General features: G+C 53.8%; 1 protein-coding gene across 1 annotated transcript in view; it reads left to right on the top strand.

Annotated features, from left to right (window-relative positions):
- The window catches only part of wdr5 (WD repeat domain 5), a 73,651-nt gene that overhangs the window by 43,661 nt on the left and 14,899 nt on the right, over window positions 1-15,091 (top strand). Inside the window, exons 9-10 of the mRNA XM_072488942.1 lie at window positions 10,267-10,313; window positions 14,056-14,131. Of these exons, the coding sequence (XP_072345043.1) occupies window positions 10,267-10,313; window positions 14,056-14,131 (123 nt within the window). The remainder of the gene's footprint in view (window positions 1-10,266; window positions 10,314-14,055; window positions 14,132-15,091) is intronic.

Genomic DNA, 15,091 nt, shown 5'->3' with positions numbered 1-15,091 from the left:
TAGTAATCCAAGCTCTAAGTTCATCTGCCTTACCCGTAATGCTCCTTGCATTAAAACATATGCACTTCAGGCCACCAGACCCGCTGTGTTCAGCAACTTCTCCCCATCTGCTCTGCCTCAGAGCCACACTGTCCCTATTCCCTAGTTCTCCCTCAATGCTCTCACCTTCTGACCTATTGCTCCCGTGCCCACCCCCCTGCCATACTAGTTTAAACCCTCCCGTGTGACACTAGCAAACCTCGCGGCCAGGATATTTATGCCTCTCCGGTTTAGATGCAACCCGTCCATCTTATACAGGTCACACCTGCCCCGGAAGAGCTCCCAGTGGTCCAGATAACGGAAACCCTCCCTCCTACACCAGCTGTTTAGCCACGTGTTTGTCTGCTCTATCTTCCTATTTCTCGCCTCACTGGCACGTGGCACAGGGAGTAATCCCGAGATTACAACCCTCGAGGTCCTGTCTTTTAACTTTCTGCCTAGCTCCCTGAACTCCTGCTGCAGGACCTCATGCCCCTTCCTGCCTATGTCGTTAGTACCAATATGTACAACGACCTCTGCCTGTTTGCCCTCCCCCTTCAGGATTCCCTCTACCCGTTCGGAGACATCCTGGACCCTGGCACCAGGGAGGCAACATACCATCCTGGAGTCTCTTTCACGTCCACAGAAGCTCCTATCTGTGCCCCTGACTATAGAGTCCCCTATTACTATTACTCTTCTGCGCTTTGACCCTCCCTTCTGAACATCAGAGCCAGCCGTGGTGCCACTGCTCTGGCTGCTGCTGTTTTCCCCTGATAGGCTATCCCCCCCGACAGTATCCAAAGGGGTATATCTGTTCGAGAGGGGGACAACCACAGGGGATTCCTGCACTGACTGCCTGCCCTTTCTGGTGGTCACCCATTTCTCTGCCTGCACCTTGGGTGTGACCACATTTACATAACTGCGATCTATGACGCTTTCCGCCACCTGCATGCTCCTAAGTGCATCCAATTGCTGCTCCAACCGAACCATGCGGTCTGTGAGGAGCTGCAGTTGGGTGCACTTTCTGCAGATGAAGCCATCCGGGACGCTGGAAGCCTCCCGGACCTGCCACATCTCACAGTCAGAGCACAGCACCCCTCTAACTGACATTGCGCCAATTAATTAAAATTAAAATTTGTCTTTTTTTTTTAAATACTTTTTTTTTAAATTGCAAAGTTACTGTCAACTATCTGTTTCCTAGCACTAGATTTCTACTGGAAATGCGATAGCTAACTATAATATTCTCCGATCTCTGGCTTAGATATCCTCTAAATTATAATTAAGTTATTATGTTTAATTAGTTCCCAAATACTCAAATTTTTTTTTTTTTAAATTTAGGTTAGAATCCCAACCAGCCACTCAGGTCACAGCTTTTCTGTGATGTCACTTCAGTTTCCCCCCGACACAGACAATTTGAAAAAAGGTATAAAAGTAAAAATCACTTACTTACCTTCTTACCTTCTGAGTGTCTGAGATGTTCTCAGGTTCTCTCGCTGACAGAGACTGCTCCTCCACCTCCGATCCTTGACCTGCACAATGCTAATAATATAATACAATATGGCACTTACCTTACACCAATGGGTCTTATTATTAGGTTAGAGGAGGAGGGCGGGTGGGAGACACTACACGTGTAGTGTCTCGGGTTTCCTCTCCACCAGAATTTATTGGTTGGGGGGGGGGACTTGCCAGAGGTCGAACTTCCGGTTCCCGCCTTATATAAAAACAAATAAAACAGAAAAGAAGAACAGACACGGGACCAGGTAAGGCTTTTTAAATTCACTACTCACCTCCCAGAAGGCCCCTGCGCACCGCTGCCGCCGAAATCCAAAGGGCTGCTCCTGTAAAGGTAAGTGGTTTTAAAGTCGCTACTCACCTCCAAGAAGGCCCCTGCGCACCGCTGCCGCCGAAATCCAAAGGGCTGCTCCTGTAAAGGTAAGAGCTTTTAAACTCACTACTCACCTCCCAGAAGGCCCCTGCGCACCGCTGCCGCCGAAATCCAAAGGGCTGCTCCTGTAAAGGTAAGTGGTTTTAAAGTCGCTACTCACCTCCCAGAAGGCCCCTGCGCACCGCTGCCGCCGAAATCCAAAGGGCTGCTCCTGTAAAGGTAAGAGCTTTTAAACTCACTACTCACCTCCCAGAAGGCCCCTGCGCACCGCTGCCGCCGAAATCCAAAGGGCTGCTCCTGTAAAGGTAAGAGCTTTTAAAGTCGCTACTCACCTCCAAGAAGGCCCCTGCGCACCGCTGCCGCCGAAATCCAAAGGGCTGCTCCTGTAAAGGTAAGAGCTTTTAAAGTCGCTACTCACCTCCCAGAAGGCCCCTGCGCACCGCTGTCGCCGAAATCCAAAGGGCTGCTCCTGTAAAGGTAAGTGGTTTTAAAGTCGCTACTCACCTCCAAGAAGGCCCCTTGCGCACCGCTGCCGCCGAAATCCAAAGGGAACGTCTGCCTCTTTCTCCTCCTGGATTCCCGGGTCTTCCGACACCCCGAAAATCACCACCTCCGGACTCGGTGCCATCCTTGTTTTTAACACCGTGGACATGACATCTGCAAACCCCTGCCAAAATCCCCTAAGCTTCGGACATGTCCAGAACATGTGGACACGGTTCGCTGCCCCCCCCCCCCCCCCCCCCGCGGCAATGTGAGGCCAACCTTAAACTGTATCAGGCTGAGCCTGGCGCATGTTGTAGATGCGCTGACTCTACTCACCCCAGAGACCATCCTCTGTCTCTCCTCCTAACTCCTCCTCCCACTTGCGCTTCAGCTCCTCAGTCTGCGTGTCCTCTGACCCCCATGAGCTCCTTATAGATGTCAGAGACCTTCCCTTCTCCCACCCACACTCTGGAAACTACCCTGTCCTGAATCTCCCTTGGTGGTAGGAGCGGGAAGGTTGAGACCTGCCTACGTAGGAAGTCCCGCGCCTGCAGGTACCTGAATTCATTTCCCCTCGCCAATCCAAATTTCTCCTCCAGCTCCCTCAAGCTTGGAAAGCTCCGTTCTATAAACATATTCCCCCATCCCCTCAATCCCTGCTCTCTGTCATCTCCGAACCCCCCCGTCCATCCTTCCCGGGCAAACCGGTGATTATTACAGATTGGAGACCAGACCGATGCTCCCTCTGCTCCCACATGTCTCCTCCATTGCCCCCAGACTCTCAGGGCTGCCACCACCACGGGGCTGGTGGAGTACCGTGCCGACGGAAACAGCAGAGGCGCCGTTACCAACGCCCCCAAACTGGTGCCCTTGCATGAAGCTGCCTCCAAAGGCTCCCATGCCGACCCCTCCCCCACCTCCCACTTCCTGATCATGGCTATATTCGCCACCCTATAATAGTTTCTGAAGTTTGGCAGCGCCAGCCTGCCCGCTCCCCGGCTCCGCTTAATCATCCACTTTTTTACTCGTTGGGTCTTGCCCGCCCATACAAAGCCCGTGATAAATTTGTTACCCGTTTACAAAAGGTCCGCGGAATAAAAATGAGGAGACACTGGAACAGGAATCTCGGGAGGACCGTCATCTTCACTGTCTGGACCATCCCAGCCAGTGACAGCGGGAGCGCGTCCCACCTCCGAAAATCGTCCTTATTTGGTCCACCAGACGGGCCAGATTAAGCTTGTGCAGCCGTTCCCATTCCCGCGCCACTTGGATGCCTAGATACCTAAAACTTCCCCCTGCCACTCTGAACGGCAGTTCCCCCAGTCGCCTCTCCTGTTCCTTTGCCTGGATCGCAAACATCTCACTTTTCCCCATATTTAGTTTGTACCCCGAAAACCGGCCAAATTCCCCAGAATCCTCATGATTTCTTCCATCCCCTCCACTGGGTCCGATACATACAGGAGAATGTCGTCTGTGTAAAGTGAGACTCTGTGTTCCAGCCCCCCTCCCCAGACCAGCCCCTTGAGGCTCTCGGAGCAATTGCCAGCGGCTCTACAGCAAACAGCAGTGGGTAGAGGGGGCACCCCTGTCATGTCCCCTGATGTAGACTAAAATAGTCCGATGTCCTATTCGTCCGTACGCTCGCCACAGGAGCCTGATAGAGCAACCTGGCCCAGTCAATAAAGCCTCTCCCAAAGCCCCAGAACCTCCCACAGATATCCCCATTCTACTCGATCAAAAGCCTTCTCTGCGTCCATTGCGTCCACTACCTCCACCTCCCTACCTTCTGGGGGCATCATGATCACGTTTAAGAGCCTTCCTACATTGGCCACCAACTGCCTTCCCTTAACGAACCCCGTCTGGTCCTCCCCAATCACGTCCGGAACACAGTCTTCAATCCTAGAGGACAAAATGTTAGCCAGCAGTTTGACGTCCACATTCAATAGGGATATCGGCCTGTAGGACCCACACAGCTCCGGATCCTTATCCCGCTTCAGAATCAGCAAGATCGTGGCCTGTGACATCGTCGGGGCAAGCACCCCTCTCTCCCTTGCCTCATTGAATTTCCTCATCAACAGCGGCCCCAATATCCCAGCGAACTTTTTATAGAACTCCGATGGGTACCCATCTGGCCCTGGGGCTTTACCCGACTGCATGGCCTTCAGACCCTCCGCTAACTCTTCAATCCCGATCGGGGCCCCCAGCCCTTCCACCAGCTCCTTGTCCACCTTCAGGAAATTCAGCCCCCCTAGGAAGTGTCTCATCCCCTCCGGCCTCGGTGGGGGTTCCGACCCATACAGCCTACTGTAAAACTCCTTAAACGCCTTATTCATCCCCGCTGAACCTCCCACCAGGTTCCCGTCTCCATCCTTTACTTTCCCTATCTCTCTGACTGCCTCCCTCTTTCTAAGCTGCTGTGCAAGCATTCTGCTGGCCTTCTCTCCATACTCAAAAATCGCCCCCTTCGCCTTTCTCAGCTGCTGCACCGCCCTTCCTGTGGTTAACAAGCCAAACTCCATCTGTAGCCTCCGCCGTTCCCTTAAAAGCTTTGCCTCTGGGGTCTCTGCATATCTCCTGTCGACCTGTAGTATCTCCTTTACCAGCCGGTCCGTCTCTGCCCTGTCCACCTTCTCCCTGTGGGCCCGTTTCGAGATCAGCTCCCCTCTAACCACCGACTTCAATGCCTCCCAGTCCACCGCTGCTGAAATTTCCCCAGTGTCATTGGCCTCCAGGTAATTCTGAATACATTTCCTCAGCCACTCGCACTTCCTCGTCCGCTAAAAGTCCCACATCCAACCTCCAGTGCGGGTGCTGGTTAGTGTCTTTACTAACCTGCCGGTCAACCCAGTGCTGAGCATGGTCTGAGATGGTTTGAGTATAAGAATTGGCAAGTCATGTTGCAGCTGTATAGAACCTTAGTTAGGCCACACTTGGAGTATAGTGTTCAATTCTGGTCGCCACACTACCAGAAGGATGTGGAGGCTTTAGAGAGGGTGCAGAAGAGATTTACCAGAATGTTGCCTGGTATGGAGGGCATAAGCTATGAGGAGCGATTGAATAAACTCGGTTTGTTCTCTCTGGAACGAAGGAGGTTGAGGGGCGACCTGATAGAGGTCTACAAAATTATGAGGGGCATAGACAGAGTGGATAGTCAGAGGCTTTTCCCCAGGGTAGAGGGGTCAATTACTAGGGGGCATAGGTTTAAGGTGAGAGGGGCAAGGTTTAGAGTAGATGTACGAGGCAAGTTTTTTACGCAGAGGGTAGTGGGTGCCTGGAACTCGCTACCGGAGGAGGTAGTGGAAGCAGGGACGATAGGGACATTTAAGGGGCATCTTGACAAATATATGAATAGGATGGGAATAGAAGGATACGGACCCAGGAAGTGTAGAAGATTGTAGTTTAGTCGGGCAGTATGGTCGGCGCGGGCTTGGAGGGCCGAAGGGCCTGTTCCTGTGCTGTACATTTCTTTGTTCTGTGTTCTTTGTTCTTTGAGATTGTGATCGCCGAGTACCTCGTGTCCACCACCCCCGTCAGTAAGGCCCTGCTCAGAATGAAGAAATCAATCCGGGGGTACACTTTATGCACATGTGAATAGAAGGAGAACTCCTTCACTCTCGGCTGCCCAAATCTCCATGGATCCACCACCCCATCTGCTCCATGAACCCTTTTAGCTCCTTAGCCATTGCTGGCACCCTGCCCGTTTTTGAGCTTGACCGGTCCAAGCCAGGGTCAATAACTGTGTTGAAGTCACCTCCCATGACCAACTTATGCGAATCCAGGTCCGGTATCTTCCCCAGCATCCTCTTTATAAACTCCACATCGTCCCAGTTTGGCGCGTATATATTTACTAATACCACCTGCACGCCCTCCAAATTCCCGCTGACCATAATGTACCGCCTCCCCCATCCGAAACTATTCTTCCCGCCTCAAACACCACTCGCTTGTTGATCAGGATCGTGACCCCTCTGGTCTTCGAGTCCAGTCCCGAGTGAAAAACCTGTCTGACCCAACCTTTCCTTAATCTAATCGGGTCAGTTACTCTAAGGTGCGCCTCCTGCAGCATCACCACGTCCACCTTCAGTCCTCTCAAATGCGCGAACACGCGTGCCCTCTTGACCGGCCCATTGAGCCCTCTTACATTCCAGGTGATCAGTCTAGTTGGGGTGTCATCTCCCCTCCCTTGTCAGCAGAACATTTTTCGGTTCCCCCCCCCCCCCCCCCCCCCAGTAACAGCACAAAATAAATCAACCCCTTTCATAAGCCTAACACCTGCTCATCCCCCACTACGCTTCCGTAAGCTAACCCGCCCAGCTAGCTTAGTGGCCCTCGCCCCTGGTGCCAGACAATCTCTCACCTATTGTTCCCTTCCCACCCTCCCACCCCGCTCATACATATATATTCAAATGAAAAATAATCCCAATGCAATTGCCCGGCAGAGAAAGAAACCCCAAGTTGAACAAAGAAAAGGTCAAGCAAAAGATCCAGCATCTGAACAAACACACCTCCACCCCCCAACAGCGCAAATGCAAACTTTACCTCACTCAGCTCTGCAGCTGGCCCCAGATCCATACAGCAGGTATAACAAATAACGTCCGCAAAACGAAAAACAAGAAACTTTTTTTAAACATAAACGTTGCAGCAACGTTCAAAGTTCTTAGTCCGACACCAGTCCTTTCCTTTTCGCGAAGTCCAGCGCTTCCTCGGGCGACTCGAAATAGAAATGTTGCTCCTCGTGTGTGACGCAGAGGCGGGCCGGTTACAACAGCCTGAACTTCACCTTTTTCTTGAAAAGGGTCGACCTGATCTGATTGAATCCCGCTCTTCTCCTGGCCACCTCTGCACTCAGGTCCTGATAGATCCACAGGATACTGTTGTCCCATTTACAGCTCCGTGTCTGCTTGGCCCACTGTAAATCGCGCTCCTTATCCAAATATCTGTGGAATCTCACCACCATTGCCATCGGGGGGGGGGGTTCTCCCATTCGCGGTTTCCCCGCAAGCGCTCTGTGAGCCCTGTCCACCTCCAAGGGCCGGGGGAACGCCCCATCCCCCAGCAGCTTCTCGAACATGGCCGCTATGTATGCCCCAGCGTCAGCTCCTTCGAATCCCTCCGGGAGCCCAATGATCCTCAAGCTCTGACGACGGGACCTGTTCTCTGGGTCCTCCACCTTCTCCAGGAGCCTTTTTTGCTGGTCTCTTAGCATCCCCACATCCAACTCCACCGCTGTTTGATGTTCCTCCTGGTCAGCCAGCGCCTTCTCTACTTCCTGGATCGCCCGATCTTGGGCACCCAATCTAAGTTCCAGCTGCGCAATTGCCTCTTTAATTGGGTCCAAGCAGACCCGCTTCTGCTTGGCGAAGCCCTCCTGGATAACTTGCATCAGCTGCTCCGTTGACCGCTGGGTCGACAAAGCCAGAGGTCCGGTCCTCCGCCATGCTGTCTCCCGCTGCAGCTTCAGCCCAAGCCTTCTCTGTCCTTCTGTTTCTGCCTTTGCGAGCACTTCTAGTCCTTCTCTCCACGCACTGATGTGGGAATCCAGTACACAATTGCCACTGTCATCGATTTTTCAAATCAAGTCCGGTAAAAAATCGGGGGGAAAGGTCCAAAAGTCCGACCACAGCAGGAGCCACCAAATGTGCGACTTACTCCTTCATAGCCGCCACCGGAAGCCTCTCCCTCCCTTAAACAGAGGTGTTACATTAGCCTTTTTCAGAACCCCGGGCTATAGTCTATCTTGTCCTGGTGATTTATCCACCTTCAGACCTTTCAGCTTCTCCTTCGTGACGGCCGTTATACTCACCTCTGCCCCCTGCCTCTATCGAAGTTCTGTTGTGCCACCGGGCAGTGTCTTCCACCGTGAAGACTGATGTAAAGTAACTATTCAGTTCCTCTGTCATTTCTTTGTTCCCTATTATTACTTCTCCAGCCACATTTTCCAGTGGTCCAATGTCTATTCTTTTTTAAAAATAAATTTAGGATTACAGGGCAATTTCGCGTGGCCAATCCACCTCCCCGGCACATCTTTTGGGTTGTGGGGGCGAAACCCACACAAACACGGGGGGAATGTGCAAACTCCACACGGACAGTGTCCCAGAGCCGGGATCGAACCTGGGACCTCGGTGCCGTGAGGCAGCAGCACTAACTAATTGCCCCCGTCCAATGTATATTCTTGCCTCTCTTTTACCTTTTATGTATTGAAAAAAACTCTTGCAACTTCTTTTATATTACTAGCTAGTTTACAATCATATTTCATCTTCTCCCCCAATTGCTTTTTTAGTTCGCTTCTGCTCGCTTTTAAAAGCTTCCCAATCCTCTGGCTTCCCACTAAGCCTCGCCACTTTGTATGCTTTTTCTTTTGCTTCTATGTTGCCCCTGACTTCCCTTGTCAACCATGGATGCCTTATCCTCCCCTTAGCATGTTTCCTCCTCCTTGGGATGAATTTCTGTTGTGCCTCCCGAATAACCCTCCACTGTCTTCCCTGCTAGGCTCCTTTTCCAATCAACTCTGGCCAGCTCCGCCCTCATGTCTATGCAGTTACCCTTATTTAATTGTAATACCGTTACATCTGATTGCAGCTTCTCCCTCTCAAACTGCAGGGTAAATTCTATCATATTGTGGTCACTGCTCCCTAAGGGTTCCTTCACCTTAAGTTCCCTAATAAAGTCTGCCTCATTACACATCACCAAATCCAGAATTGCCTGTTCCCTGGTGGGCTTTGTCACAAGCTACTCCAAAAAACCATCTCTTAAACATTCAAAAATTCAATATCTTTGGATCCACTACCAACCCGATTTTCCCAGTCCACCTGCGTATTGAAGTCCCCCATGATTATTGTAATATTGCCTTTTTTGCATGCCCCTTCTATTTCCTGTTTTATTTTCTGCCCCACATCCTGACTACTGCGGGGTGAGGGGGGGGCTGTACATAACTCCCATCAGAGTTTTATACCCATAATGGCAGCACAGTGGCTAGCACTGCTGCCTCAGCGCCAGGGACCCGGGTTCAATTCTGGCCTTGGGTTACTCTGTGTGGAGTTTGCACTTTCTCCCCGTGTGTGCGTGGGTTTCCTCCGGGTGCTCCGGTTTCCTCCCACAGTCCAAAGATGTGTAGGTTAGGTGGGGTTATGGATATAGGGCGGGTGATTGGGTAGTGTGCTCTTTCAGAGGGTCAGTGCAGACTCGATGGGCCGAATGCCCTGCGCTGCAGGGACTGTGAATAACCTTTGGTTCCCTCACTGACTAAAAATCTGTCTCTCTCAGCCTTGCACATAGTTAACGACCCAGCCTCTACTGCTCTCTGCGGTAAGGAATTCCACAGATTCACTCCCCTCTGAGAGAAGGAATTCCTCCTCCATCTTCTGTTTTAACTGGGTGACCCCCTTACTCTGAGATTCCGCCCCCTGGTCCTAGACTCTCCCACAAGAGTAAACATCCTCTCAGCATCGACCCTGTCAAACCCCCTTAGAATCCGATATGTCTCAGTAAGGGGTCGTCTCTCATTCTCCTGAACTCCAGTGAGTTTCAAGCAGCACATTCTAGATGCTGACAGCTCACTGCAATCAAGAAAAGGCCTCACCTCTCCCAAGGCTTCTGTCAGTTATCTTAAATCTGATATCTGACTACCAGCCGTCCTACCAGGACACACACTTACTCCTCATTTACTTGATTGAAATCCTTCAGCGTTTTGAGCACCTCTAATAAATCTCCCTTATTCTGGTCTTCTCTACTGGGTCCAAAAAACTGAAACCCCTTAACCTTGTTGACGTCTTGTTGAATGGGCAAAGGCTCGATATGTTGAGGTTCCACAGAATACGGTCAACATCTGAAAGCAGTTCTGGACACAGATCCTTTTTCAACCGTTTCTTTTTCTGTTCTTACAGCCGTATTTGGGACACCGCATCAGGCCAATGCCTGAAAACATTGATCGGTAAGTTGTCCGGAGGCTGTGGGTTGGAGGGACGTAGCAGTGCAAGTCTGGCCCTGCACACTGACCACTGAGATGTTGACTGTGTTCACTCGTATCCAGCTACAGTGTGGCTAACAAGAAACCAAAATATAAGATGGTGTTGCAGCCTCACAGCTGCTGTCTTCCTCTGACTGACATCTACTCCCCGGGAGTGTCATAACTGAGATAGCATTGTTGGTAAGCTGTTCAACTGGAACAGGCATCGTAGCTTTGCCTGATCCTGTTCAGATATTTTCACCCAGGAATCAGGAGCGGGTATCCCAGCTGATTTCCCCACTCTCTGTAACCCGGAGATCACTGGACAGGGACAGTGGACGGTGATCAGGGGCAGTGGACAGTGATCAGGGTCAGTGGGCAGTGATCAGGGTCAGTGGACGGTGATCAGGGTCAGTGGACAGGGATCAGGGGCAGTGGACAGGGATCAGGGGCAGTGGACAGTGATCAGGGTCAGTGGACGGTGATCAGGGTCAGTGGACAGTGATCAGGGTCAGTGATCAGGGTCAGTGATCAGGGTCAGTGATCAGGGTCAGTGATCAGGGTCAGTGGAAAGGGATCAGGGTCAGTGGACAGGGATCAGGGTCAGTGGACAGGGATCAGGGTCAGTGGACAGTGATCAGGGTCAGTGATCACGGGCAGTGGACAGTGATCAGGGTCAGTGGACGGTGATCGGAGTCAGTGGACGGTGATCAGGGTCAGTGGACGGTGATCGGGGTCAGTGGACAGTGATCAGGGTCAGTGGACGGTGATCAGGGTCAGTGGACGGTGATCAGGGTCAGTGGGCAGTGATCAGGGTCAGTGGGCAGTGATCAGGGTCAGTGGACGGTGATCAGGGTCAGTGGACGGTGATCAGGGTCAGTGGACGGTGATCAGGGTCAGTGATCAGGGTCAGTGGGCAGTGATCAGGGTCAGTGGACAGTGATCAGGGTCAGGGTGAGTGATCAGGGTCAGTGGACGGTGATCAGGGTCAGTGGGCAGGGATCAGGGTCAGTGGCCAGGGATCAGGGTCAGTGGACAGGGATCAGGGTCAGTGGGCAGGGATCAGGGTCAGTGGACGGTGATCAGGGTCAGTGGACGGTGATCGGGGTCAGTGGACGGTGATCGGGGTCAGTGGGCAGTGATCAGGGTCAGTGGACGGTGATCAGGGTCAGTGGACGGTGATCGGGGTCAGTGGACGGTGATCAGGGTCAGTGGGCAGTGGTCAGGGTCAGTGGGCAGGGACCAGGGTCAGTGGGCAGTGATCAGGGTGAGTGGACAGTGATCTTGGTCAGTGGGCAGTGATCAGGGTCAGTGGGCAGTGATCAGGGACAGTGGACAGGGATCAGGGTCAGCGGACAGGGATCAGGGACAGTGGACAGGGATCAGGGACAGTGGACGGTGATCAGGGTCAGTGGGCAGTGATCAGGGTCAGTGGACAGTGATCAGGGTCAGTGATCAGGGTCAGTGGACAGGGATCAGGGTCAGTGGGCAGTGATCAGGGTCAGTGGACAGGGATCAGGGACAGTGGACAGGGATCAGGGTCAGTGGGCAGTGATCAGGGTCAGTGGACAGTGATCAGGGTCAGTGGACAGGGATCAGGGTCAGTGGACGGTGATCGGGGTCAGTGGGCAGTGATCAGGGTCAGTGGACGGTGATCAGGGTCAGTGGACGGTGATCAGGGTCAGTGGGCGGTGATCCGGGTCAGTGGGCAGGGATCAGGGTCAGTGGGCAGTGATCAGGGTCAGTGGGCAGGGATCAGGGTCAGTGGGCAGTGATCAGGGTGAGTGAGCAGTGATCAGGGTGAGTGGACAGTGATCAGGGTCAGTGGACAGTGATCCGGGTGAGTGGACAGGGGTCAGGATCAGTGGACAGTGGGCAGTGATCAGGATCAGTGGACAGGGATCAGGGTCAGTGGACAGTGATCAGTGTCAGTGGACAGTGATCAGTGTCAGTGGACAGGGATCAGGGTCAGTGGGTAGTGATCAGGGTGAGTGGGCAGTGATCAGGGTCAGTGGACAGGGATCAGGGTCAGTGGGCAGTGATCCGGGTCAGTGGGCAGTGATCAGGGTCAGTGGGCAGTGATCAGGGTCAGTGGGCAGTGATCAGGGTCAGTGGGCAGTGATCAGGGTCAGTGGGCAGGGATCAGGGTCAGTGGACAGGGATCAGGGTCAGTGGGCAGTGATCAGGGTCAGTGGACAGGGATCAGGGTGAGTGGACAGTGATCAGGGTCAGTGGACAGGGATCAGGGTGAGTGGGCAGTGATCGGGGTCAGTGGGCAGTGATCGGGGTCAGTGGGCAGGGATCAGGGTGAGTGGACAGTGATCAGGGTCAGTGGACAGGGATCAGGGTCAGTGGGCAGTGATCGGGGTCAGTGGGCAGTGATCAGGGTGAGTGGACAGGGATCCGGGTGAGTGGACAGTGATCAGGGTCAGTGGACAGGGATCGGGGTCAGTGGGCAGTGATCGGGGTCAGTGGGCAGTGATCAGGGTCAGTGGGCAGTGATCCGGGTCAGTGGGCAGTGATCAGGGTCAGTGGGCAGTGATCGGGGTCAGTGGGCAGGGATCGGGGTCAGTGGGCAGGGATCAGGGTCAGTGGGCAGTGATCAGGGTCAGTGGGCAGTGATCCGGGTCAGTGGGCAGTGATCAGGGTCAGTGGGCAGTGATCGGGGTCAGTGGGCAGTGATCGGGGTCAGTGGGCAGTGATCAGGGTCAGTGGGCAGTGATCAGGGTCAGGGTGAGTGATCAGGGGCAGGAAGCCAGGTCTGGCTGGCAGGAATGTGTTGAATCTTTCCAGTCTGCAGGGCCCATTAACCGAGGATCTGGGTCAGGATGATTGATCGGCACGTGTATTGCTGAACTGACCGTTTGGGGGTTTTGCTGGTTCCGTCTGCTCGCTCTGCAGGCATTGGGGTCAGTGGGTAATCTCAACTTCACATTACGAAGTCTTACAACACCAGGTTAAAGTCCAACAGGTTTGTTTCGATGTCACTAGCTTTCGGAGCGCTGCTCCTTCCTCAGGTGAATGAAGAGGTCTGTTCCAGAAACACATATATAGACAAATTCAAAGATGCCAAACAATGCTAGGAATGCGAGCATTAGCAGGTGGTGGTAGCGAGGTACATTGGCGAGACCATGCAGACGCTGCGACAACGAATGAACGGACATCGCGCAACAATCACCAGGCAGGAATGTTCCCTTCCAGTCGGGGAACACTTCAGCAGTCAAGGGCATTCAGCCTCTGATCTCCGGGTAAGCGTTCTCCAAGGCGGCCTTCAGGACCCGCGACAACGCAGAATCGCCGAGCAGAAACTTATAGCCAAGTTCCGCACACATGAGTGCGGCCTCAACCGGGACCTGGGATTCATGTCGCATTACATTCATCCCCCACCATCTGGCCTGCAAAATCCTACCAACTGTCCTGGCTTGGTACAATTCACACCTCTTTAACCTGGGGTTACCCCATCTCTGGATCTGTAAAGATTTAATCACCTGCTAATGCTCGCATTCCTAGCATTGTTTGGCATCTTTGAATTTGTCTATATATGTGTTTCTGGAACATACCTCTTCATTCACCTGAGGAAGGAGCAGCGCTCCGAAAGCTAGTGACATCGAAACAAACCTGTTGGACTTTAACCTGGTGTTGTAAGACTTCGTACTGTGCTCACCCCAGTCCAACGCCGGCATCTCCACATCACAACTTCACATTAACAGTGCGTTTCTCTCCACAGATGATGATAATCCTCCTGTGTCCTTTGTGAAATTCTCCCCGAATGGGAAATACATTCTGGCAGCAACACTTGACAAGTAAGGAACTGCTCCTGACTGAACACAGCCCATTCTGTTGGGATCTAATGGTGACCTTCCTGATAAAACTGAAGAACCTACTCCTTGAACGTGGAATCTCTGAGCCAGCAGTTTCGCCTCTCCCACCTCCTCCTCGCCCTCCCACAATCCACAACCTCCTCACTGAGGGCGAAGGAAAACTCATTCTGTGCAGTAAGAGATCAGACTGGTGGCAGAACCTGCCCACCTCACCCAACATTGTGCCACCAAACCCTGCTGACTGCCATTAGTGCCTCACCCGCCCTTGTGGTGCCACTCCCACCCTCACCCACCACTGGCGCCACCCTCATCTGCACTTATGGTGTCATCCCCCACCCGCATCAGTCCCCCCCCCCCCTCGCCCGGCACTGTGATGCCCCCCCCTCGCCCGGCACTATGATGCCCCCCCTCGCCCGGCACTGTGATTGCCCCCCCCTCGCCCGGCACTGTGATTCCCCCCCCCCTCGCCCGGCTCTGTGATTGCCCCCCCCCTCGCCCGGCTCTGTGATGCCCCCCCCTCGCCCGGCACTATGATGCCCCCCACCCTCGCCCGGCACTGTGATGCCCCCCCCCTCGCCCGGCACTGTGATTGCCCCCCCCCCTCGCCCGGCTCTGTGATGCCCCCCCCTCGCCCGGCACTATGATGCCCCCCCCCTCGCCCGGCACTGTGATGCCCCCCCCCTCGCCCGGCTCTGTGATGCTCGCCCGGCACTGTGATGCCCCCCCCTCGCCCGGCACTGTGATGCCCCCCCTCGCCCGGCACTGTGATGCCCCCCTCGCCCGGCACTGTGATGCCCCCCCTCGCCCGGCACTGTGATGCCCCCCTCGCCCGCCACTGTGATGCCCGCCACTGTGATGCCCCCCCTCGCCCGGCACTGTGATATCTCCCCCCCTCGCCCGGCACTGTGATGCCCCCCTCGCCCGGCACTGTGATGCCCCCCT

The sequence above is a fragment of the Scyliorhinus torazame genome, chromosome 22, assembly GCF_047496885.1.
Source record: "Scyliorhinus torazame isolate Kashiwa2021f chromosome 22, sScyTor2.1, whole genome shotgun sequence".
Lineage (NCBI taxonomy): Eukaryota > Metazoa > Chordata > Chondrichthyes > Carcharhiniformes > Scyliorhinidae > Scyliorhinus > Scyliorhinus torazame.
Note: the sequence above shows the minus strand (reverse complement) of the source record. Positions and strands in the feature narration are given on the sequence as shown.